Source organism: Rhinolophus sinicus, linkage group LG02 (assembly GCF_036562045.2).
Source record: "Rhinolophus sinicus isolate RSC01 linkage group LG02, ASM3656204v1, whole genome shotgun sequence".
NCBI lineage: Eukaryota > Metazoa > Chordata > Mammalia > Chiroptera > Rhinolophidae > Rhinolophus > Rhinolophus sinicus.
In genome coordinates, this window is record NC_133752.1 from 192,173,479 (window position 1) to 192,199,169 (window position 25,691).

General features: G+C 54.0%; 1 protein-coding gene across 8 annotated transcripts; it reads right to left on the reverse strand.

Moving 5' to 3' along the window:
• Positions 1 to 1,582: 1,582 nt before the first annotated feature.
• Positions 1,583 to 25,691, reverse strand: CSNK1E (casein kinase 1 epsilon). Of its 8 annotated transcripts, none has more exons than XM_074326397.1 (12): positions 25,509 to 25,691; positions 21,937 to 22,024; positions 13,561 to 13,671; positions 13,275 to 13,423; positions 11,626 to 11,854; positions 10,826 to 10,996; positions 9,135 to 9,283; positions 5,839 to 5,899; positions 4,835 to 5,027; positions 4,597 to 4,736; positions 3,791 to 3,856; positions 1,583 to 2,832 (listed from the first exon to the last, which is right to left on the reverse strand). In XM_074326397.1, exons 2-11 carry the CDS (start codon positions 22,010 to 22,012, stop codon positions 3,840 to 3,842), a joined length of 1,296 nt encoding a protein of 431 aa, XP_074182498.1. In that variant the 5' UTR covers positions 22,013 to 22,024; positions 25,509 to 25,691; the 3' UTR covers positions 1,583 to 2,832; positions 3,791 to 3,839. The 8 variants fall into 8 exon arrangements, with proteins under 8 accessions (XP_074182498.1, XP_074182499.1, XP_019608559.1 ...); XM_074326398.1 differs by having other exon boundaries at positions 21,937 to 22,020; positions 25,509 to 25,648; XM_019753000.2 differs by lacking the exon at positions 25,509 to 25,691 and adding an exon at positions 24,924 to 25,050.

The window sequence follows — 25,691 nt, forward strand, 5'->3', positions numbered from 1 at the left end:
ATTTTCATACATGTAATCGCCAAAAAATAAAATTAAACCAAAAATTGGTGCACTAACTCATTACAATCAATAAGGACCATACAGAGAAAATTATTTCGACTCACTTCTGACAGTACATCCTTAGTGATACATATTAAAGACAAAAAAAACTTACAAATTCTTTACTCCATAGGTTTTTTTAGTGGTAATATTAAAATTGTAACTTTGAAACTTATGTTCGAAGGTTGGACAATTAAGTTTGAGAATTCATCCTAGAAAAAGTACTACATACTCATTTCTGAGTATCACTACGGTCACCTTTGAAGTACTCCCCTTGGGAAGCTACGCACCGAAGCGAGCGTCTAGTCCACCCTTCAAAGCAATTTTAGAACTTTTTCTGGAATGGCCATCAGAGCTGTCATCGTATTACCCTTAATGTCCTGAATGTCATCAAAATGTCTTCTTTTCAGTATTTCCTTTATCTTCGGGGAAAGAAAGAAGTCATTGGGGGCCAGATCAGGTGAGTAGGGAGGGTGTTCCAAGAGTTATTTGTTTACTGACTAAAAACTCCCTCACAGACAGTGCTGTGTGAGCTGGTGCATTGTCGTGATGCAAGAGCCATGAATTGTTGGCAGAAAGTTCAGGTCGTTTTCGTGTAACTTTTTCACACAGACTTTTCAGCGCTTCCAAATAGTAAACTTGGTTAACTGTTTGTCTCACTGGTACAAATTCATAATGAATAATCCCTCTGATATCAAAAAAGTTTAGCAACATCATTGAAACAAGTTTACGAACTTAATTGTCACACCTTGTATACTGTAGGGTACAGCAAATAAGTAAGCACATTTGTGTTATTAGAAACTAAGATTTTTCACTACAAAAAGATAGATTTTTTAAAAAAGATTAGCTCCTTACATTTTTTCTTCAGGGCCCATAGTTGATAACTTCACCCTTAGTGTTTGATGTCAGACGTCCAGCCAGATGTCCTGAAGGGGGCCAGAAGGGCTTAGGGTAATGAGAAATAGAAAAGTAAACTGTGCTGGATAAATGCAGACTATTAGACAGATGGCTTTATAAGCTGGTGAGACAAAGGCAGTCCAAGCTGAGGGCTGCCCTTTATCAAGGCTTGGCTGAAGGAACCACCCAGGATTACCTGTGGCACAGTCACCTTTGGAACCAGACTCCAGTCCCCTTGCTTGCAGGATTCCTTGGACAATGGCAGGGCTCCTTGGACAATGGCGGGGTTCAAATCCTGGTTCTGCCACCAGAGCTGTGACCTTGGGCAAATTATTTCACCTCTGTACTGTTTCCCCACATGAAGCCAGAGAGATGAATAGACCTCAGGATTCTTATGTGGATAAGATAATCTTGTGAAGCGTGTTTTCAACTTTCCTACTCAGTGTGGTCCTGGAATGTGGGCATTCCCTGGAGCTTGTTAGAATGCAGACTCTCAGACCCCAGCCCTGCCCTCCTGGGTCAGAATCTGTCTCCAGGTAGTGCCTTTATAGTTTTTGAAGCACTGGTTTAATCCCCAGCCATACCCGCTCCCAGGTCTGCTGGGGAGAAACCCCAGAACAAAGAGGTGGACGGAAGGCTGTCCATGTCACTTTATCCTTTTCTACTTTATTACTTCAAATTAACAACCACAATAAAGCTCAAAAAAGTCCAATATTTACACAGGAAAAAAGTACAAAATTCCCCCCAAAGTTCTTCAGTATTTTTTTTCAGTTTTTTAAATTACAAAGTAATAAAAAGCTTTGCTCTTTAATTAAAAAAAAGAAAAAGAAAGGGGAAACAGAGGTAAATAAATTAGGAAATACACACACGGAGAAAACAAAAATAAAGTAAAAACGGGGTGTTAACTAGGAAGGATGAATAAATCCACCGCCCAGCCCTGACTCAGGCTCACCCTGACCCAGCCTCCTCCCTCCCCAGCCCCCCCCCCCCACAGGAGGGGCGGCCCTGGGAGAGTGTCAGGACCAGGGAATTCATTTACAACCCAGGAGCCAGATGCTTTCTGGAAGTAGTCTCCACAGATTCTGCCCTAAGACCAGGCGAGGGGGACAGGGCTGCCACAGGCTGATGACAGTCGCAGGGGTCGGTGGTGGCAAGGATCCTCTGTGCCCTTCTTGAGGGACATGGAGGTCAACGTCCAACCCCGTGTCCTTGTTAGGGGGATGAGAACAGAAATTCGGCCTGAAGGTGGGGAGGGCCCCTGCTGTCCTGGGAGATACAGGTCACATTGGTACACACATACACACAAGGAATCTCAGCTTCCACCACCTCACCACCCACTCCTCAAAGTCTCCGTGGAAAGGCAAACAGGGACCCAAACACTCCTTTTTCCAGAGTGGACACTGGTAAAAGCCCACACAGAAAGTCAGCCATGGTCATCTCGGGGTGGGGGCTGTGCGTGTTTCGTCGTTTTGAGGCTCAAGAACATCTGGTGGGACCTGCTGCTGACCAACCAAACCATCAAACCGTTCACCCGAGCTCCTCAGGCCACCTTCTGATGGCACAGGACCCTCACGGCTGACATGTTCCCCTCCTAGCCGGTGTTAGCGTCAGCTGGGGCAGGGTCTGGCGTCTGGCACATGTAGCTCTATGTGTGGGAGGCTTTGGCAGCCAGAAGGTTATGGGCAGCGGGAAATGCAAAGGGACAAGAATCCTCGGTGCTGAGGGCATCTCATCTTCTTGCAGTTGGCAAAAAAAAAAAAAAAAAAAAAAATCAAAGAAACAAAATCCATCGTCGGTTTTGTGCTGGGTTTTTTTTCTCTTTTTTTGTTCTTTTGAGTGGTTTTTTCCCCCATCTTTTTGTTGTTGTTTTTTTTAAAAGAAAATACAGTGAAGACACTGAAAATGGGAGAAAGAAGACAGATTAGGGGCACTGCCTGTGGCCACCCATCTGCTAGACCACCTCGAGCTCCTGTTCTCCTTGTCCCCAAATCTTTGAGCTGGTCCCCCTCTGGGGCACAGAGCAGGTGCTCCATTTTCACAGGAAGAACACAATCAATCTCTTTCCTCTGTCTTCTTGGTGAGCAGCCACCCCATTCACACATTGGCCATGGACAGGCTGGTTCCTGGGCCCGAGGTCTGACGAAGGTCAGCCCGGCTTTATGCCCCTGCTCTATCTGTGCAATGAATTTCCACTGCTGTGAGGCCAAGCCCGGCCTGTCGTGCCCATATCCCTCAGGGAGCTCAGACCTCCCCCCACAACCCCCCAAAGAACCCCCTGCCACCTCCCGTTTCATGAGCCAGCCCTAGAGTGGAAGGCTGCTATATGCCACCCCAAGGCCTTGTGCAGCCATGGAAATCACATGAGGCTCACGCTGGCCAGAGGGCCTCCTGGGCTTGTGGAAGCCAAGCGCCTTCTTTGACACCAGGTAAACTCACAAGTACAGGGCCCTGTTTTAAGTGCTTTGATGAGTTAAGAGTTTAACAGCCCAGACTGCTGAGACAGGGCTTAAAGCCCCGGGGAAGTCAGGGTGTGGGCCCCTGGGCTCAGTCTTTGCTAGGAACCAACCTTCCAGAATATGTTAAGGCAAAGGGGGTGTGGAAGACTGGCCCAAGGACAGAGAAAGGGGTTTCCAGAAGAAATTAACTGGTGTGGGCCAGGCCTGCTCAGAGGATGACTTGGCCCTGAGTCAGACAGGCTCCGAAGTTTTAAACTCCCCTAAAGGCCCTTGGTTCTGGGGTCCCTAGTACCATCTGTCACTCTCCTCACCCCTCCACAACACACACTGGTCTCCTCCTGGATCCATGGGTGTTTCTATACCTCACTGGGCTGCGTTTGCAGCAGACATGAACTCACCTAAGCAAATACTGGTCCAATAGTGGTTCCTCCTCACTTCCCAAGATGGTCAAATGGCACGCTTGTCTTTGGGAGGACAGGCAGAGAAAGGGGGAGGTGGATAAGCTGCTGGCAGGGCACTGTGGCAAGCCTCTCCCCACCAGCTCCACCCCACCCCCACCAGGCCCTGAAGCCAAGGGAAGGGGTGTGTGATCTCAATGACCCTAGGATGTAGGTAAGAATACTGCCCAGAGAGGCAAAGCAGCTGCTCCGGGCCACACAGGAGTCTGGCTGCCGGAAGCACAGCCCTTGGCCTGTCCTCCTGAGGCTTCTTCACTGCAGGCAGGAGGACCAGAGCGGGTCTCCTGCCCACCTCTGCCAGGATGCCTTCCTTGGTCAACCACAGATTCCCCCTTCCCAACTTTCCTAGTCCAAACACAACCCCTAAGTGGGGTCACCAGACAGGATCTGCCCACCCCTCTATCCTGTGCAGACTGGGACCTGTGGGGGCTTCCTAATGGCAGGCACTACGAGCCTCTCCACTGTGAGCTCCCTGCTGCCCAGCCAGGCTGAGCCCCTGGCAGCAAGGGCTGGATCCCAGCTTTGCCACCTGCTGGGGCAAGCTACCTCGGATTTTGCTCAACGGGGCTAATCAGACCTCAGAGGATTTAATGAGGCTGAGACCCTGCTCAACAAAAGGGGCTTGTTCCAAGGTTATTGGAGAGAATCAGCGGAGGAGAAAAAGCTGAACCACGAGGCCTGACTCCATGCCCGGGGGTCTCTGGCTCAGTTTGAGGCACAGAAGGGCTGGAATGAGGGCAGCTCACCTGTGAGGCTGAAATCCGGGAGACCTCTTGCCGCCCGGTGAGGTCGGAGGACGAAACGTTGGCAGGAGCGCCCCTGTGTAGCCTCATGCTCACCTTCCTCTCTCTGTCGACTCGTGAGATCGCTCTGGGAGAAGTATTGCCTAGAGGGTGAGGCAGGAGGAAGCCACCCTCAGTGTCCAGGACCCTGGCTGCCCTGGGCCCCCCTGGGCCGGGCCCACTGCCCGAGGTCCCTGCTCACCAGCTTGCTGGATGCGGGAGGCTGGAGTAGAAGCCACAGGCTCGGCAGCACTGCGGAGCCGGTTGGCGGTGGCCCCTGTGGGCGGGCCGGGGGGCAGGGCCCGGGTCGCAGACCCTCGGAGCTGCCCCATCCTCTCCTCGCGCTCGTGCTCCCGCCGCTCCCGGTCCACGTCCTCGGGGTTTCGGGCTGCACCCTGTGGGGATGGCAAGATAAGACCTGGTGAGCCCTGTGAGGTCAGGGTGCTGGGGGGTCCAGCAGCCCCACAGGGCAGAACAGGGGAAGGGAGGCCAGGTGGGCATCTCAGGGAAGAGGCATCGCAGAAACCCTTTAGTCCCACCTCCTCCCCACAAAGCAGGAAGCCCGAGAGGCCTAGAAATTACCCACGATCACACAGCACAGAAAAACAGCCAAAAAATGCCCAGAGGAAGGAGGAAGCTGGATGTGAGAGGCAGAAGAAGGTCACTCTGTCCTTGTCTCATGGCACCAGTCGAGCGTAGGAGGGCTAATGCCCTCAGGATGGCCAAGGCGACTCCTTGGCCCTCCCAACCTGGACCCCCTCTATATACAGAGCCCCCGGTTCCTCGAGGTTTCCCAGCATAGCAGGGCAGGTGTTCAGAGGCCCAGAGAGAGTTACAAGGCTAGCCAAGGCCAGGCCTGGACTTAAACTAGGCCTCCCAGCCAGGGGATCTTTTCAAAGGGCTGTTCATCCCCTGCCTCTGAACCTGACAATGGCTCTGGAAGGTGCTGTGGGGGCCACCACCAGGAGGCCCAGGGGACCCACACAGGAGCTGCCTGCCTTAGGATGGGAACTCGGGGGAGCTGGAAAAGGAACGGGCTAGAAAGCCCATGGAGGAAAAAGCGGCCCAGCAGGCAGGCTGGGGCGGAAGGGGTACATGAACCCCCAAGGACCCTGCCATCCAGCCACTGCCACCCCCAGTGCAGGAGGAAAGGGGAAAGGCCCAGAGAGAGGAGCACGGTATGGGAGCGGCGCCTGGCCGCGTTACCTAGTTGGTCCTGGGGTCGTCCACAGGGAAGGGCAGGGGGCTGGCATGAGGGGGGCCGCATCTGTGAAGAGAGCTGTGGGCTGAGTTGGCGCCTGCTCATGGGCCACGGGGTGCGGTCCCCTGCAACCCCGTGTCTCTCCCAAGGAACTGGCTAAGAAGGCCCTACTGTCCTTGGGGTGGGGGCGGGGAGCTTGCCTTTAAGCACTTCTGTGAGGTAGTGGCTGGGGGTCAGAATGATCCCTGAATCCTAGCGAGGAACCCAGGCCCAGAGAGTTCTCATGACCTGCCTGGGGTCACACATCCCAGAGCAGAGCTGGGCCTCTGCCACTCAGTCTTGCTCTGCCCTCTGCGCCTCCAGATGACTTGGCAGAACATTCTAGAAACAAACATCCCCAGTCCTCCCACCCACAAGCCTGTCCAGGCAGGCAGGCCTGGAACCACCAGGGCTCTACATTCTGATCTCCAGTCCTCCCCCTGCGTTCCCACCTACTGTTACAGGCTGACAGAGAGAGCAACTCAGCCAGAACCACGCAAAACCTGAGTGAGAAGAGCTATAGAACCCACTCATGAAACCTCCTGTGGGCAGGTAGGAACTCATTCCCTGCATGGGGAAACTGAGGCTCCATGACACTAAGTGATTCGCTCACAGGTGCACCGCCTCTGCCCTGTGTGACCTGGCAGGCTCAAGCCAAAGCCAGCCCTGAAGCACAAGGTGACGTACTCTCCATGTTTCCATCCCACCTAAGTGACACCTCAAGAAACGCATACCAGGGAGGTCTCTCGGCTTTTATTTGCCCACAAGATTTGCCTGTGATCAAAGGCACACAGGCATCCACCTGTGCTGTGGGGACCCGTCCTTGGCTGCACTGAGTTTCTTCCTGGCCGGCTGGTTGGACCTCAGAACACAGTGGCTCCGTGTGCTGAGAGCAGCGGCTGAGGCTCCAGGCGTCTGGAGATCCCAGGGCCCTGACACTATGTGCTGTACAGTGACCGCTCCAAGGAGGAAAGCTCTCAGTTAAGAGCGGGATCCTTCCTGCAGAATGGTTTGCAGCCCGTGATGCCCAGCACGGTGTCCAGTCTGCTAGCAGGTGCTGGTGAAGGCTTCCAGCAGGGTGGGGTGGGGTGGAAGGGTCCTGGCTTCAGCGTGAAAGCTCTTCCACCTCCTCCAGCCACATCATGTGTCTGCAGATGCTTCTCCCCAGGGATGGCTGAGCTCACCACAGTGGTAATGAAGCCAAAAGCGCCCACTTATGCAGTCTGATAGCCTTCAAGTCAGAGATTGGTGCGTCCAAGATAAGATAGTTGGCACCTCTGCTTAGCTTCAGACTCCAGAGCCTGCTTTAAATGGGACCCCAGGAAGGGGTCAGAGTGCGAGCAATGGGTGGGGAGGGTGCTCCTGGCCTGGCCTATGACAAGATCTTGTCGGCCTGATGGTCCCACGAGAGGCTCTGTGAGGAGCCCCTAGAGTAACACCATCCCACGGAACTTTCTGTGATGATGGACATACTCACGTCTGCCTTGCCAGATGTGGCAGCTACTAGCCAGCCACTTGTGGCTCCTGAGAATTTGAAATGTGGCAAATGCGATGGAGAAGCTACATTTTCAGCTCTGATTAATTTTAATTAATTAAAATTAGCCACACGTAGCCAGTGGCTGCCACGTTGAATGACACAGGCCTAGACAATACAAAATCCATTTTTGGAGCTATACCAAGAGAAAGGCCAAGCCCATCCCAGAACCAGACTCTGGAATGACTCTCTATACAATGAGTGAGTGCCCTGTGCCCAAACTCCCTGGGCGATGCCCTGTGGCAAGAATAACTGGCTCCTGGCCCTTGGCCGCGCTCCAGGTGGAAGGTCTAGTTATAGGTGCACCACCGCCCATCTCCCACCCTCACCTCTGGGGTCCCTTGGCCTGGAGAACCCCCATTCTCTGCCCGACCTCTGTCCCACTTAGGGAATAGTACCAGGCCACTGTCTGACACCCAGAAAGAAAAGGGGCACAAAACCACGTGCCGCCCCATGTCCAGGAGAACAAGGCCTCAGTCCTAAGCCATCGGCCACAGTGGGCGAAGGGCACCCACGATGAAAGGAGAGGCACACCAGAATGAAGCGCGGTACAGGTGGGGGACGTTTAATGAGTTCAGGTTCAATACAGAGGCCGCCGACGGGGTCTGCATGAGGCTGTTGCTGGAGCCCGCTCCCAGGCCCCGCAGGGCAGCGAACTTCATCCCTCCTTCAGGCTCTGTTCATCCCTCCGGCAGCTGATTCAGCCCCAAGAATCTCATGACAGGGCCTTCTCCGCCATGCCCTCTCCACTGACCCCCCACTACGCCAAGGGACCTCAGGCCTGGCCCCGATGGGCTCAGGTACACCTGGTGCTGTCAAAACAGGGGCCCTGGAGTCCAGACCACAGGACAGTAGTTTTGGGGGCACAGCTCTTCCACCTCCTCCAGCAGCCTATCTGGAGGGCCCTGGGTGCCCAGGGGCGCCGGGCACCTGGAAGGGATACAGAAAGCACAGCAGAGGCTCAACCTCTTGTGCTCGCCCGGCCAAGTGGTAAATCTTGGAAAGACCAGGCCTTGGAGGGTTCTTACCAGTAGGTGGGTGAGTACGTGGGCCCAGTACCAGGGTGGGGGCAGGGGCAGGGCAGTGCAATAGCTTCGCTGTCACGGGGCTGAGCCTGGCTCGAGGAAGCCCCCTTTTCCAGAAGAGACGTGAAAGAAATCGTACGATTTCAGATTCCCGAGCTCCAGGCAGAGATGACGACCGCTTCTCCCCACCCCATCCCACCCCCCAAGACTCTCAAAAGAGGGAGACAGAACAGCCGCCTAGCAAGGCCCTGGGGCCCGTGACCAGGAAGAAGGAAACCACATTGAATGGGTCCATGCTGGCCAGAGGGACCACAGTGAAGGCAGCCACCTGGGACGTGCAGAACAACAAGAGTAGGAAGGTGTAGGCCATGATCAGGACAGCGGGGGGGCCTGCCAGTGCCATCCACGGCCGGCTGCGGGCGCCTAGGAGTGACCGGAGGCCCAACCAGGTCCTCCTGGATCTGGTGCGAGGTGGCGCCCTGCCTGGGCCCTGCTGACCATAGTGGCACATGCCCTCAGCATTGATGAGACAGGAGTGGGGGGCGCGTGGGGGCTCTGGGACCCCAGTGTGGTCACTTGCATGGTCCAGCTCATAGCTCCCGTTTTTCGGGAGTCCCGCCCACCACAAGGTCACTTTGGCCTTATGAGTCAGGGCCGTCCCCGTCCAGTCCCCCAAGCCCGCCTTGGCCTCCAGGTGACTCACGAATTTGAGCATGTTCCAGTCGAAGACGTAGTCATAGGAGAAGCCCTGCCGATGGAAGAGGTTACGGAAGAGCTGACGCAGGTAGGAGTAGTCGGGCTTGTCGTCGAACCGCAGGGAGCGGCAGAAATTGAGGTATGTTGAGAACTCAGCTGCGGGGGGTTACAGGGACACAAGAGGCCACAGTGAGGCCCATGCTTCCAGGGCCCCCAGCAGCCAGCAGCTGTCGTACCCACCCACTGTCCCTACAAATACTTTCAATCTGAAAGGGGGCAAGATGAAGAGAGAACAGAACTATGGTCCTCCCTATGGTGATGAAACCCTAACCTGCCCGTGAGCAGAGCCTCCCCTTTCAGGAAGCTGGCGCTGCAGGACCCCCGTTCAGAGCTCGTCACCTGCGCTTGTCAAGCACTCTGGGGGTCATGGAGATGGCAGATCAGTAACTGCCATAAATGCCAAAGGACAGTCGAGAGAGCCCGGTGGGAACTCTCAACATGATCTAAGCCACAGGACGAAGACTTCCACTTCCTCCTCTGAAAATTAGGGATGAGAGGGCCGTTGTGAAATAATAGGAAACATATTGGTCTCTGCTCCTGCTTCCCGTCACAGAGCTCCTCAAACCCTTGTAATTTCCTAAGTGATAAGAACACCTCTTGTCCTAATATTTAGTCTTTGACCTTGTTGTCCTTGACACAGGGCTCCTAAAACCCTGTAAATTCTAAGTGGTAAGAACTCCAGGAGCAATTTTTTGTTCTAATGAGGTGACTCTGGGTGGCTTCTGGATGGGGGCTGGTCACCAGAAAGACCTAGTCATGATTAGAAGCTTGGAATTTTCAGCCCTACCCCCCAACTTCTCTAGAAAAGGGAAAGGGCCTAGAAATGGAGTTAATAATTGATTGTGCCTACATGACGGAGCCTCCATAAAAATGCCAATAGTTTTGGGTTTGGAGACCTTCCAGGTGGGTGAACGTATCGACACAGGGGGTGAAACACACCGCAACTCCACGGGGACAGAAGCTCCTGTGCTTGGGACCCCCCCCCCCCCCAATCTTGCCCGGTGTCTCTTCATCTGGCTGTCCCATCTGTATCCTTTAATCAGATCCTTTAATAAACTGCTGAACATGTTTCTGAGTTCTGTGAGCTGCTCTAGCAAATTCATCGAACTCAAGGAGGGGAACCGCACGGGAACCTCATGGGAACTGCAGATTTACAGCCAGTTGGTCAGAAGAACAGGTGGCAACCTAGACTGGCGATTGTCATCTGAAGTATGGTGGGAACAGCCTCGTGGGACCGAGCCTTTAACCTGTGGGATCTGGAACTATCTCCAGGTGACACCGTCAGAACTGAGTTAAACAGTAGGCTACCCGGCTGGTGTTGCAGAGAACTGCTCAGTGCGGGGAAACCCACACATTTGGTGACTATAGTGTCAGAAATGAAGTGTTCCATGAGGGTAAAGAAGACTCGGGAGAAGGAAAGACTAGTTTTTCCTCAGCCCTTGAGAGATGAGGCAGGAGCATGAGTCGGGGAATATCGACTATTTAATAGCCAGGCCTCCCATTGTGCCTGAGCCTGTGACTAGTGTTCTGGTGTCAGGGGTAGTGGTTGCCCAGAACAGACTCTGTGCGGCCTCATCTTCCCCTTAGAAAGGGCCTCGGGGGTCCCCACGCTGACCAGCTCCCAACTGGGCTACTCACAGGGGTAGCCTTTGCAGAGGACCTCGATGGGCGTCGACATCTTCTTCTCGCTGATCCGTTCGTACTTCTGGCGCTTGGTGGCCGCTTTGAGGCCCTGCCAGGGCAGGGAGCCCAGGTTGAAGTACATGAGTACGTAGCCCAGACTCTCCAGGTCATCTCGACGGCTTTGCTCTGCACAGGGAGTCAAGGACAAGGTGAGGGACAGGGTCAACTTGGGCTCCTGGCCAATGAAGGCGAGGACCCCCTCCTCCAGGACACGCTTCTTCACTGCGGGGAAATAGCTCACCCTGTGTACCTAGCATGCCCCCACCCCTCAATCGCATGCTGGCTTGCTGCAGCCCTGTTACAAACAGGCACTGTATTACTCCTTCTACAGAGAAGGGGCCTGAGGCTGCACTTTCTCGACCCCATCTGGGCCTAGTTTTCCCAGCTCAGGCATTCATTCATTCATTCGACCCTGGTGCCTCCTTGCCTGGCCTACCTTGTGGATAGAGCACAGGCTATGGCATCAGACAGAGCTGGGGTCAAGTCCGGCTTGGGCACTTGCTAAGCCGCTGACTTAAAGCAACCTTGAGCCTGCGTTTCCCACCCTATAGAAATGGGGAAACGTCCTCGCCCAATCTACAAGGCTGCTGTGGAGGTGAAGCAAGCACGTGACGGTGCTTGGCATGTCACAGCTCTTCTCTGCAGGGGAAGCCCTGACTTAGTGGCAAGTTGGGGAAATATCCAGACTGCAGAAAGCCAGGGCCCTGGCCAGCAGCCCATGGGTGCACTTTGCCCCTGCAGCCTCACTCACTCACCGATGCCCAAGTGGGTGTTGATGGAGGCATAGCGGGCAGTGCCAGTCAAGTTCTTGTTTTCCCGGTAGGGGATGTGCTGGTGGGTGCGGGCATCCCGGTACTTCTTGGCCAGGCCGAAGTCAATGATGTACACCAGATTGCCCTTTTTCCCCAGCCCCATGAGGAAGTTGTCGGGCTTGACGTCCCGGTGTATGAAGTTCTTGGAGTGGATGTACTCAATGCGGCTAATCTGAGGCGGTGGGATGAAGGACAGCAAGTCACTCAGCAAGCGTTCCATGGTGAGGCCTTCACCAAGCACTCGGGGCCGGGCCCTGGACTGGGGCTGAGGGCTTGGGCCAGAGGTGGAAAACACATACACAGTCCCTGCCCTGGGCGGGGGCAAAGGAGCTGTGTGCAACTGTGTCAGATGATTTCAAAGGGCAGGTCAGGGAACACTTCCTGGAGGAAGTGACATTAGAGAGGAACTCTAGAGGAGGACTTCACCAAGTTTACTAGGAGTCAGGGAAAGAGAGCAAGGTAGTAGGAAAGCTCATGGTGAGATCTGGAAATGAAGCCTCGTTTGCCTGGCTCTACACCCTCATAGGACTTGAAGAGCCAGAGTCAGAGATGCACTTCAAATGTTGCTCTGGCAACCAGATGGGGGAAGGGAGAAGAGTGAGCACCGATGAAGCCTAAACATGGAAAGGGTGATCGAGATGAAGCACAAAAGACAGGATTTGTCCCCTGGGTTCCCAAGGACAACAAAGTCAGGCATACACACAGGCCCTTCTTTAAACAATTCGGAAAAAACAAACCAAAACAAAACACCTTAATTAACATATATGCACACAATACGTCCTCTGGTAGGTCAGTCCTTCTGGGGCTCAGGCTTCTGTAAATCAAAGGCTTCATTTGGCCTGGCTGAGTATTTCCTAAACCTTTTGTCAGTGCCACATCCTGAGAATCTGACAACTTTTCTGGGCATACACACTAATTTAGTCTAAAATCACAGGATGTTTGTAGACTTTCTGCAGGCCAGCCACAGACCCAGACCCCTGCGAAACAATCTCCACGTACCATTCCAAGTCCAAAAGCCTATGCTTTTATATTTTTAAAAAGCCTTTCCTCCCTTGAGCTTATAAAGGGCATTAGGACCTAAGGACTTCCCGTCACTGGGCACCTGCTCTGGCCTGGGCACCGTGTGGTGTCCCACCTGACCCCACAGCAACGCAACAAAGGGGATACTCTCCCCTGAGGTGACTAAGGCTCAGAGAGGTTTAGCTCACCTACAGTCACCACACTGGGAGAGGACCCAGGTCTGTGTGATCACAGGCTTTACAATCACCTGAGGGCAGAGTCCCGAGTCCTGCCCCAGGAGCCTAACCCAGCAGGTCTGGAGTTCGGTCTGGAAATCTGCATTTAATTCTCCCTTCCCTCCCACCCCCACCCCTCGCCAATTTGACAGCCAATGATTAAGGTCACCTGGCCCAGGAACCAAACCTGTCCTATGCCCTTATCACTGCTTCCTATTCTGGCATCCTCCAGAGGCAGGAGGCAGGATTGGTACCCTGTGCTCATTGGCACGATGGGGAAGCAGAGGTTGGAAGGGAAGCAGCAAGCCTGGCAGGGCCCACAGCTCCCCGGCCAGGGTGGGTCAGTGGTGGACTCACCATCTGGTCAGCCAGGAGCAGCACCGTCTTGAGGCTGAACTTGCGGGAGCAGAAGTTGAAGAGGTCCTCGAGGCTGGGCCCCAGCAGCTCCATGACCATCACGTTGTAGTCACCCTCGGCCCCGCACCATTTGATGGACGGGATTCCCACTGCGGGCCGGGAAGTGGGGCTGTCAGGGACTGCCAGGGGCGGTCTCTCCCGGACGCCCCTCTCCCCCAGCACATGCGCACAGAGCCAATTCCTCACGCTCCCCACCCCACCCGCCAGGACCCCTCCCAGCCCTCACCTCCCCCCTGCATCATCTTGTAGAACTTGCTCTCGATGTGTAACTGGGGGTGCTTCGTTTTCACACATTCGAGTTTGATGGCCACTTCTTCACCAGAAGCGATGTTCGCACCTGCCAGGGGTGGAGCAAACAAGGGACAAGGTCACCCTCAGCGGGACGGGCAGCTCTATGCCAGTACCAACTTGTGTCTGCATCTGAGAAGCTCAGTGCCCCTTGGGGGAGGCTGCAAAGGTGGCAGAGGGCTCACACTGTATCCGAGGGAAGCGGAGGGGGCACCCAGTCCAGCGTGGGCAGAAGGGGAGAGTGAGAACTGCAGCACCTGCAAGGGGCAGGAGGTGAGGAACCAGGGACAGTTCAGAGAACCACATGCCAGTGCAGCAAGAAGGCTGGATGTGAGGGTGGACAGGGCCACAAAAGGCTCACAGACCACGGAAACGGAACCTTAGCCTGGAGAGTGGGGGCTGCTGAGCTGGACAGAGGTGCGCTCAGTGGGGTGTTGGGCCGCGGAGGAGAGAATGGGGCAGGGCAACGATCTGTTTTCAGAAAGTCACGGAAAGACTCAAATCCAAACTGCATGTTGCCTCGGTTTCCCCCGCTATACTAACGGGTGGGCTGAGTTGGAGGGCTAGGGGCTAGGCGGAGAGGCCGCCTCCTTCTCAGGCCAGGCGTCATTGTAGCTGCAGCAACTAAACCAGTGTGGTCTCAGCACACACACAGACAAAGTGGGAAGTCTAGAGGAGGACACGACCACTGGAAGAACTTAAGAGAAGATAAAGCTGACCCCTGGAATCAGGGGGAAAGATGGGGCTGTGCAATAAATGTCCTGGGAACAAATGGCCAGCTAGCTGAGAAAAGTCACCACAGCTCAAACCACACAGCAGGAGAAATCCCAAGTGCAGCACCAGTTTGTACAAAAAATAAAAGGTGCTGTAAGTTGGCCTGAGCACTTTGGAAATCAGATTGACATGTATCGAGTAAAGCAGAACACACGCGGACCCTTGAACAAGCAAGTTAACTGCCAAGTATATGCTTCTCAGAAACGTGTGAGCACCAGGAGGACACAAGAAAGGACACAGCAATGACGGCCCAAACGTCCAACAGCAGGAGAAAGGCTAACTGGCGATGCGGTCATACAGAGCAATGCCACCGGGCCATGTCAAGGAGCGGAGGACGCTGCAGGGGCGGCTCCCAGCACCTTAACACGGAGTCCAAGAGTGTAAGGAGCAGCAGCATTCACAGGAGCCAGAAGGTGCAGACAGCCCGGACGTCCATTAATGGCTGTGTGGGTAAACAGTGTCTAACTGTGCAGGGGAGATTATGCTGCCATAAAAAAGAATGAAGTACTGACACATGTTGCCACATCCATGAACCTTAAAAACACCGTGTTGGGGCGGCTGGATGGCTTAGAGCACGAGCTCTCAACAACAAGGTTGTCCATTAGATTCCCGCATGGGATGGTGGGCTGTGCCCCCTGCAACTAAGATTGAAAACGGCGACTGGACTTGGAGCTGAGCTGCGCCCTCCACAACTAGGATTGAAAGGACAACTTGACTTGGAAAAAAGGCCTGGAAGTATACACTGTTCCCCAATAAAGTCCTGTTCCCCTTCCCCAATAAAATCTTTAAAAACAACAACAACAACATCATGTTAAGTGAAGAAGTCAGACACAAAATGACAAAATATTGTATGGTTCCATTATATAAAATATACAAATAGAGAAAGAAAGTAAACTGGTGGTTGCCAGGGGCGCAGGAAAGAGGGAAATAGGGAGTACATCTTTTTAATAGACACAAGGTTTTCTTTTGGGGTGATAAAAATGTTTTGGAACCAGATAGGGGTGGTGGTTACCGAACATTGGGAATGTACTAAATGCCACTGAATTGTGTACTTTAAAAGTGGTTCATTTTATGTTATGTAAATTTTACCTCAATTTAAAAAAAAACACAAAAAAAACAGGAAGGAAGAGACAGGAATGCAAGCTCATTTCTATTTGTCTCAATTTCAAAACATGCAACACCAAAATACATACAGTTTAGGGACATAAACGTGTGATAGAGTTCTTGAACAAAAGGGAATCATTTAAAATGTCACATAGTGGTTACCTCTGTGAAGGGAAAACAGAGGACAGGACCAGCTGGGGAGCCAGGGGCCCTCAAGGGGACAGCCATACCCTCCAAGTGGGTAGTGGAAAGGGTGCCTGAACCATGCACAGATTTTACATGTATTCTTTTGTATCTATTCAACATTTAATAAAACAACTGAAATGTTTTTAAAAAATAAAACAATGAAATATTCGAAGAAGGGAGAATTGCCTTTTAACTCTGGAGTGGACAAGGCTTTTTATCCCTGACTTAAAATCCAGAAGCCATTAAAAAAAAATGGCTTCCTCACCTCCCAAAAAAGGAATCCCTACTCCCTGGTAAAAACACTAGAAACAAAATCCTACCAAACACATATTTGTAATTCTTCTCAGCGGTAAAGAGCTAATGTCATATCACTACTATATGACGAGCTCCTACAAATCGGGAGGAAAGACCAAAACCTCAATGGCAAATAGGGTAAAAGATTCAGACACTCCACAGAGAAAGAAATCATTAATACAGAAACGGCTCACGCATATGAAAGATGCTCAAGCTCCTTGAAAGAAAAATGCAAATTAAAATTATCCTGAAAATGATCCATTTTTCACCTACAATTGGCAAAAGCCCCACCATAAGACAACATGTGTGCCTGTCTGTTGTGGGGCGGTGGGTACTCTTCCCCAGGTGGTCCAAGTGTGCACTGGTAAATCCCCGCTGGGGACGATTTGTCACCACCCAGCCCCTACTCCAGAGTTTACCTGACACCCTTGCACAGTGCAAAACAGGACCTGGACCAGGCTGTCCGTGGTAGGTTGCTTGCAAGAGCAAAAGCTTGGAAACAACCCCAATGTTCTGGGGACTGGTTAAATAAAGAATGGCCCATCCACAAAACAGAATACAATGGAGAAAGAATGAGGAAGCTCTCTCGGTACAGAAGTGGAAAGATCTCAAAGATACAGGAAGTGAAAAAGCAAAGTGGAGAACACTGTATTCTAGGCTGTCCTTTCAGTAAAAATAAGAAGAAAACAAAGTGGGGAAATAATATGTATCTGTGTTTGGTTGTATCTACGTAAAGAAACACTGAAAAGAAACATGAGAACCAGTGAGGACCCATCCTGGCTGGGGGGTGGGGGGGGGTGGAGCTGCATCTCACTGGATACTCTTTTAATGGGCTATCATTTTTTTTCTACACCTTTGTTGAGATATAATTCACATACTATACAATTACTCTTTTAAAGTGTGCAATCCAGTGGTTTTTAGTACAGTCACAAGGTTGTACAACCATCACCACAATTTTAGAACATTTTCATCATCCCCAAATACCCGCATCTCCCTCGACCCCCCAGCTCTAGGCAACCAGTAATTTACTTCCTGTCTCTAGAGATGTCTCTATTCTGGACATTTCATAGAAATAGAATCACACAACACGTGATCTTCTGTGACTGGCTTCTTTCACCGAATGCGTTTTTGTGTTTTGGTTTTGTGTGTTTTCATTTTTGAGCCACATAAAACAAAATTTAAATAAAAAACAGATTACTAAATCCAGTGAGCAATGGGAGATAAAGTGCGTTGCAAACTGTAAAGTGCTTTTGACACATCAACACTCATCACTGGGGACAGCCAACCACACACGCCCCGGGAGACAGTGGGATGTGGCAGGAAGGAGCTGGGATTCACTGCAGTCCTCTGGACATGCCCCCCTCCCTACCAGAGGTTAAGAGTATGGGCTCCAGAGCCCAAATCCTGATTCTGCCACCTCCTAACCAGGGGACCTTGGTGAGTCACGTTATCCCTCTGAGCCCTAGGCACCCCATCTGTAAACCAGGGGATGATACCACCCAGCTCCTTAGGTTGTTTTGAGGTGTCAGCAGGCTTAGCAGTGTGCCCGATGCACAGGAAGTGCTCAAGGAACATTGGAAGAGCCTGAGACGTCCTGACGGAGTGCAGGCCACTGGGAGGAAAGGAAGAGGGGATAAGCACGTGGCAGGGAAAGGAGAGCCTCCTTGGAGGGAAGGCTGCCAGGGCTGCTGGTGCCTCAGCAGGACTGTGCCAGACGGCGGTCACAGCACCAGCAAAGCCCCGATGGGAGGGGGTGCAGTGCACCCTGAGTGGTAGCTGAAGATGACACTGGAAGAGGGAGCAGGAGAGATGGGAAGGATCTCTGGCCTTTCGCCTGAGACTCCGGGCGGGGGGGGGGCGGGTCCAGGAACAGATGCCTGATTACAGGGTTCCTCAGACTCTCTGCTACTGACACTCTTTGTGGGGGGGCTGTCCTGAGCACTGTAGGGTGTTCAGCAGCATCCCTGACCGACACCCACTAGCTGCCAGTAGGACCCCCTTCCCTGAGTTGAAACAACCAAACACGTCTCCAGATCTTATCCAATGTTCCCTGTGGGACAAAATGTCCCCCTCCTCTCATTGAGACCCACCAGTGCAAGGACTGGAGAGGACTAGAGGTTGACCCAAGGCCGCTGCCACTATCAAGAGCTGATGGTGGCCCCCCCACCCCGCTCAGGCCGGGGCAGGGCCTTCAGCACTTCCAATTCAGCAAATGTGTACAGGGAGGAGAGGTGCTGGGGAAAGCGCCCTTCCCCAAGATGAGGAGGTGGGGCGCAGAAGGAGCCCTTTATACCCCTGAACTCTTACACCATCCTGCAAGTACTACTATTTATATCTCTATTCTACACATGTGGAAACCAAGACACCAAAGGTCAGTGACTAAACGCCACATAACTTCCCTGGGACCAGGACCAAAACAGTGAGGCAAAGTCTTCTGACCCCCACCAAATGCTGTAAACCTACCACAGCTGCCTCCCTGAATGGGGTCCCATCACCACCAGACCCCTTCGATGTCTCTGAATTCTACTGGGAACCTGCCACTCTTTTCTTTGATTTCCCTTAATTCTCACTGCTGAGCTGAGGCTCAGAGAGGTTAAGGAACTGGCCCGAGATCACACAGCCCTGGGTTGGGGCAAAGCCAGGATTCGAAACCCAGCCCCAATGTCCCTGCTTTTTTTTTATATTCCAATTCCTTAGCGTCTCTTTCATTCAAGCAACAGCTAGATATCGAGCCCCGGACCAGCTGAGGCAGCCTTGCCTAGAGGAGCTCTGCTCACCTTCTGTGGGAGGAATCACGGCTAACCGTGACTAAGTGAGAAGCGCCAGGGCAGGGGCGGCAGAGGCGGCCCATCAGTTAGATACAGACAGGATGGGCCAGTCTGAAAAATAAACGCGCACAGAGAAGGGCTTGGACCGGGCCAGCCCCAAAGGGTCTGGGACCTGAGTATTCTAGGTGGGGAGGAGGATGACCAGCTTCACACTGGGGCTCGCTGGGACACCCACAGAGACACATGGACACAATCAGGGACCTGGCTGGACTGTGGGTAGGCGATGAAGTACCCCCACATCCACCTGGTGGGGAGCACCATTCCCTCCCCACTTAGAACCAAGGACCAGAGACTAGAAGGTCTAGAGAGTTCCCAAGGACACATGGCCAGTGGTTGGCAGTGGGCACAGGATTGGCCAGCTCTGGACCCCATGCAGCCAATCTGAGGCCCTAACAAAGCTGGGACGGCTCTCCTGGTGTCCCCTTATGATGCCGCTGGGAGGGCGCAGAGGGGCTCAAAGAGGAGCCGTGGGCCTTGCGGCCATGATGAGCCGTCAGTCAATCCTGGAAAGCAGGGCCTGGAGGCCACACCCAGCCCCACCTGCAGAGGCCATCTGGAGTCAGGCCCTGGCACTGGCACCAGCGACAAGAATGTGGCCAGAGCTTTGAACAAAGGGAGCCAGCCAGGCCAGCCAGGGAGGCCCTGCAATCACCACCGTCACCATGCCAGCAAGACAGGGGCCCAGGGGGGTAGGCAGGACGCTGTGTCAGGCCAGGGCCCCCAAAGCCCAAGCACCCGATGAAGGCTGGACCGCCAGGGGAGAACTGGCTCCCTCCCCCACAAGAGGACCTAGATCCTTTGATAGTAGCAAATTCCGACTAAGACAGAGGGTTGGGAGGACACAATGTGAAAGCACTACTGCTGGTCCGAGCAAGTGTTTTGCACACCGTGATCGCATTACTTCTCATCACTGTGGGGGCCTCATGCCCCCATTTTACAGATGAGAAAGCCAAGGCTGGCAGAGGTCATCACTTGCCTCAAGAGCATAGAGCTAATAAAAGAAACACCAGCATCCAAACCCTTATAGAATTTACTCCAGAGCATGTATAGTAGGAGTAAATCTGGGCCTAATTTTGCAAATGAACTAGACGGCTACTTGATAGACAGGAAGTCCTGCCCCAGGGAGGTCCTGCCACATGGACCAGGGACAGTGGCTTTCTGATGACCTTGGGCTGCCCCTTCCCCTCTCTGGGCCTCAATTTCTTTTCTGTAACAAGAAGGCCCTGGATTGGGTGTCATGAAGGAGCAGGTGTGCATCTGCCAAAAGATGCCTCTCCACGCCCTGTGCCCTCAAGCCAGTGGGGCTTCAGGCTTCGGTCCTGAGCCCAAGAGCTTCCATGGTAAAAGGATCCTTTAAACTCACCCCAATTTCACACACAGTAAGGACATGGGTACCCATTTCACAGATGAGCGTGCCGAGGCTCAGAGAGAGAAAGTGATAAATCCCAGGTCACACAGCAAATAAGCAGAATGGGGACCTGCCCGAAAATCCTAACCTCCTTCTACCCTGCCCTAAGTGAGGCCACTTCATAGGCCTTTGCACGTGACAGACCCATTTCCTCGTTCATCCATTTGAGAGGCCTTCACTAAATCCCCATTTCAGGCAAGCCGCATGCTGGGCAGTAGGGAGAGGGGAGACACAACCTCATGTCTCTTACTCTGGAGGAGCTTAGAGTCAGAGAAAAGTTGGAAAGCAGCTCCAACCTGCCCTGTTCCTTCCTTCTGCTCTGAGCTCCAGCCACGTTGACAGAGGAGAGTGAGCTACGGGGTGCTCAGCAATGAACTGCAATCCAGCTGGCACTATGCAGTGTGCAATGCTTTTCCACGTACCATGTCATTTGTGCCTCATGACAACTCTTGGGCAGCCAGGCATCGTCACCACACAAACTCTCTAGACGGGGACACTGCAGCACAGAGCAGCTGCACGAAGCCAGGCCGGGAAGCTGGGTCTGTCTGATGTCTCCCTCCCATGTTCTGTCTTCTACACTCTCTCACTCATACCAATGGCTTTGGGTAGAAAGCCTGCCTTTTCTGGTGTTCGAGAGGAACCCTGGGGGGACAACTTGACCATGATGTTCCTGTTTCTTGATGTGTGACAGGACGGTGCCATCTCTAGAAGCAGCTATGAGGGTAGGCCATGTTCAAGCAGGGCCTTGCCCAGCACCACGTATGTGCTCAGAGGACGTGCACAGCCCCTTCCCTGTCCCCTCTGATGGGGGAGGGGGTGGCTCACTGATGAGCAGAGCTCATACCCAAGAAGGCAGGGAAAGGGAATCGCCGCCCACCCCCAAGTTCTGAATCAACGAGCTCGGCACACTGACCTGTCGGTCTCCTCTGGCCAGGACAGAACTTATTTATTATTGTCCAAGGAGTGAGGCTAAATCCCGGGGTTGGCCACCATGCTCTAACAACTCCAATTCACGACTGCCAACACAATGTCTACCCCACATACCAACAACTGCAAAGGAAGGGCAAGGACTCCTGACCTCGTCCCTTGGGTGACTGGGAAAGTGGCATTCTAAGGCACAAGCCTCTATACTCCTGGGGCAAGGACAGTGATTTGTTTAAATGAGAGCAAACTCAGACTTTCAACAGGAAGTACATCCGGAGAGAGACATCCTTAAAGCTAAGACCCCCGCCTCCCCTGAGGTTACTGGGGGAGCCTGCGTCATTCAGAAGCCTGCCTAGGCTGAATTCCAGGAGGTGGACCGCAGGAAGGGAGCCTAGCTGGAGCAAGCAGTAATCCAGGCCTCTCTGTCCACCAGCTCCATCTCCCAGGAGGCAAGAGACGGGGTGCTCACCCAGCCTGGGCTTTCCCACGCCCAGCTGGAGACCCAGGGCATCCGCAGCTGGAATCAGACCTAAAAATACCCTTTTCTGCCAAGCCCACAGCAATCAGGAACCCCGCCCTGTCTGTGTGAGAAGCCCCTCTGCTTGCCTCACCTTAACCTGCTGCTTCCCTCCCCACCTGGGATGGCCTTGGGTACAAAATGACCAAAACATGCCACTGCAGCCCCAGAGCCAAGTTCTGACTTCAGAGCCTGAAATCCTGGCATCTTTCCTCCTCCTTGTCCCCAAGGCTGTCCCAGGGGCTCCAGAAGCACTGAGCTGGAACCAGGGACACTTACCCAGGTAGATATCTCCAAAGGATCCACTCCCGATCTTCCGGCCCAGGCGGTACTTGTTCCCCACACGGAGCTCCATGATTCACTCTGGCTGGGGAGGGAAGCAGAAACGTGGGTTAGAGAAGCAGGGAGCTGGGAATGGGGCCTAGCCCATTGGACCCCAACTCTTCCCCATCAAAGACCGGAAAAAGCCACAAGGAACTGGAAGACCGGCATTCTCCCTCCCACTGTCCAGGAAGGGATCTGGCCTTGCTCTGCCTGAGGGCAACCAGGTGTCAGGTGGCCCAGGAGCCTCCACATGTGGGCAATGGCTGAGGCAGGCTTAGAAAAGGTGTCAGCAGAACCAGGCAAAAGGTGGAATGGGAGACAAGGCCTGGGAGGAAACTTTGGGAGACCCTCATTTGGGGACCCTCCAAGAGAAGCCTTTCAGGGGCAGGCCAGTCACAATGGTCCAAGACCTTGAAAGGAAAACCAAGGACAAAAGGGGTGATGGGGAGGGGGGATGCAGGAGCCATCATCCTGGGGTGCTACCATGGCAACCACCACCAAGTTCCAACCTCCAGGGATGGGAGGGCAAGTTGAACAGAGGGTCCCTAAGGAGCTCCTCAGCCAGTTTAGGACTCAGAAATCAGAGGGTTGCCCCATGATTCTAGCACCAAGAATTGGAGGCCAGGCCTCTACAGGCTGCCCTGGTCTTCCCAGAGGCCAGACCATGCCAGTTTGCAGTGTGCCCTGCAGGAGAGGCGCCTCCTTCCACCCTCCGTTCATCCACGTCTCTATCTCCCAGTACCACGAACTCACGCAGGACGCTCTGCACACATTTCTCTGGATGGACTGTTTGGGACCCTTAGAAGGGTCTCCTAAGAGGGCAACTGAGCAACTGAGGAGACCAAAGCCAAGTTTTTAGCCTCCAGTTTCCTTACTTCCTGTGCCCCAACCTGGGTGCCCAAGCCTGTGGGACATCAGGGTCCCTGGTAGAGACCCCTCTGCTCTGGCCTGGGGCAAAGGTCTGGGTAGTACTCTGGGGTCCTGGCCAGTGGAGGAAGAAACTCGACAGATGGAAGGTGGTTTTTGCTGCAGAGGGATAGGAAACGGTGGACTAGGAAATAGGGAGAGGGATGGGGGACACCTAAGGTCTCGAGAGTGTCTACAAAAGGGCCAGCAGAGAAGACTATCAAGAAGGGCATGCGCCAGCCCGGTGGCTCAGGTGGTTGGAGCGTTGTGCTCCTAACGCCGAGGTCACCGGTTCTGCGACCAACCGATTGACTAGCGACTAACTGCACAAGGCTCATAATACCAGCATGGGCCAGGGCACCGGCTGTGTCCTACACAACTAGACTGAGAAACAGCAGCTTGAAACGGAGGGGGGGGGGGGCCCGGGGGAAGGCGGAAAAAGGGGAGAAAAAAAAGAAGGGCCTCTGTCCTGACTGACACCCTTCAGCATCGTTAGTGGCAGTCTCCTGGCCTAGGACCCACACAGGGTTCCTGCCATCCTACCTGCCAGCCTCAAACATTCACAAACCGGACTTATCTCATGCCAGGGCCAGAAGACAAAGAGGAAGATGGAAAAGCAACTGTGCTAGGCACAGAGACTCTGCCCCTTCCCATGCCAAGTGCTTGTCCCCAAAGCCAGACCCAGGGGAGACAGGAGAGACGCAGTCCACAGACGGTCAGGCTGGAGCTCTCCACCTGGCAGAGACGCCAAGAACTCGGGCCCAGGAGGGATATCCAGCCCCAGCACTTGGTTTCCAGGGAGCTGCCACTAGCCCTTCCCCAATGGCCACAAGGAAGTAGCCTCCACCCCAGGGCTGGCGAGACTGGGCTCTCAACCAAGGGCCTCTGCCCACATGCCTGGCTGGTCCCAGTTGAGGTGCCAGGGCTGCCAGCTGAACACACTCCACATTTGCAGGAAACTCACACACCACACACCTTACATCCACACTGACCCGTGTACATTCCAAAAAAAGATAGAGAGCAGGCATACAGCGTGAGCCCTGCAAGGGGGGAAGGGGGCACGGGTGTGTACACACACAAACACCCCCCCAGTCTGTGCTCCGCCAACGTCAATTCAGAGACCACACATGGCAGCCGGGAAAGCCGCAGGTTCCGAAAGGAACATAAATACACCCGCATCCTATATTACATAAATACCCACGCCGGGTTATATAAATACCCTGTGCCCTCCGTCTGGGTATCTTACATAAATACCCTGCACATGACCCCCAGCCCCTCCCCACTCACCGGGCTGCTGGCAGGGACGGGGAGAAGAGAGGGTTCAAACCATGGGCCCTGAAGGAAACCACAACTGCCCTCTGGGCCACCCAGACCCCAGGGAGAGCCTAGACTGTCCCAGCACTGGCCCCCAAAAGCCTCCAGGAGGAAAGGAGAAAGGATTGAGTCAGGAATGGGAGAGGCTCTGCAGTTCTTTACTGCTTCTCCCAAGGGGGGGAGGGGGAATAAACGAAGTATTAAAAAAAAAAAAAAAAGACTCCGGAGTTTCAGCTGGTTAAAACAACTAGACAAACTACCAAGCAACACAGCAGATGGACAGTTTTCTCACTCCCTGCCCCCCCCACAGGACCTTTGTCACTGGACCGTTAGAATAAAAACCGAAGGGACATCCTAGACACGAAGGCAAAGGAGCCCCAAACAGCCAATTGGGGGTGCAACTTAGACATTCTGGATCCCTTTCCCTTCTCCCCAGGTCCTTCTCGCTTAGGAAGGCTGTGCCAAGAATAACATATGCAAGAAAACTAAGGGAAAGTTGGGGAGGGGGCTCACCCCACTTTGAGTTTGGGTGTGTAGAAGGGCTTGGGAATCTTTTCTCTAGAGATACCCAGGCGCAGAGTTTTATGTTCCACGGAGACTTGCAAAACATGGATTTCTCACACGCAGAAATGAGAGAATCCGATGATAAATAACCCCCACCCCTTTCTTTCTCTCCACAAAGGAAACAGAATCGGTGGCTGGGTGACCACACACCCCCTCACCTCAGGGCCCCCAAGCGCCCCCATCCAACACTCGGGAGTAGTCTTGCTGACCCCCAGGTCTGGAGCACGGAGCCAGGAAAGAAGTGGGGGAGGCGCTGCTGATTGTCCGGTGAAACAGACAGACAGAAGCCCAGGGTTTGGCCGAGAAGCTCTGATCAACAGTGGTGGGTGCCCCCAGCACCTCAGTCCCGGACCTCCTCCCACGATATCCCCAAATCACAGACCAGGATGGCCCCTGCAGCCGCCTGGGGCCTTGTAGGGTCTAGCTGGGGGAGGGGAGGCGGGCCGGTCCTGGGGGGGGGGGCTCCTCAAGGCAAGCCTGCAAAATAATAGTCACCCTCCTCTTCCTCCTCGGCCCCAGCCGCGCCTTTGTCCTCGCCGGGCCGAGCGGGCGGCTCCCGGACTGCCCCCCCCCCCCCCCCCCCCCGCTCCGTTCCCTAGTGCGAAGACGCGGGTGTCCGCCCTCCTCTTCCCTCCCCTCCCCTCTTTTCCCTTCCCTCTCGCGCAAAAACAAAGAGGCGGAGGGATCCCCGTTTCCCCCTGGGTTTGCGCCCCTCCGAGAGCCCTCGGTCCCCCAATATTTACCCCGCCGGGAAGGCGCCGGTGCCGGGCCGCTGGTCTGGGGGCTGCCACGGGCGGGGGCGGCCCGCCGGGGCGGATGCCAGAGGATTCGCGGAGCCGCCGGGCGCGCCAGCCTCTCCCGGCACAGCCGCCGCCGCCGCTGCCGCCGCGCTCCTCTCCGCTCGGCCCCGGCCGGGCTCTGGCTCT

What these genes read in the sequence shown, in the direction of transcription:
- CSNK1E (XM_074326397.1), bottom strand. Translation starts at nt 22,012, where the DNA reads ATGGAGCTCCGTGTGGGGAACAAGTACCGCCTGGGCCGGAAGATCGGG. An exon ending in CAACACCCACTTGGGCATCG is followed by an intron (nt 10,997 to 11,625) that starts GTGAGTGAGTGA and finishes CTCCCTGTGCAG; the next exon opens with AGCAAAGCCGTCGAGATGAC. An exon ending in CTCCCGCATCCAGCAAGCTG is followed by an intron (nt 4,737 to 4,834) that starts GTGAGCAGGGAC and finishes CTCACCCTCTAG; the next exon opens with GCAATACTTCTCCCAGAGCG.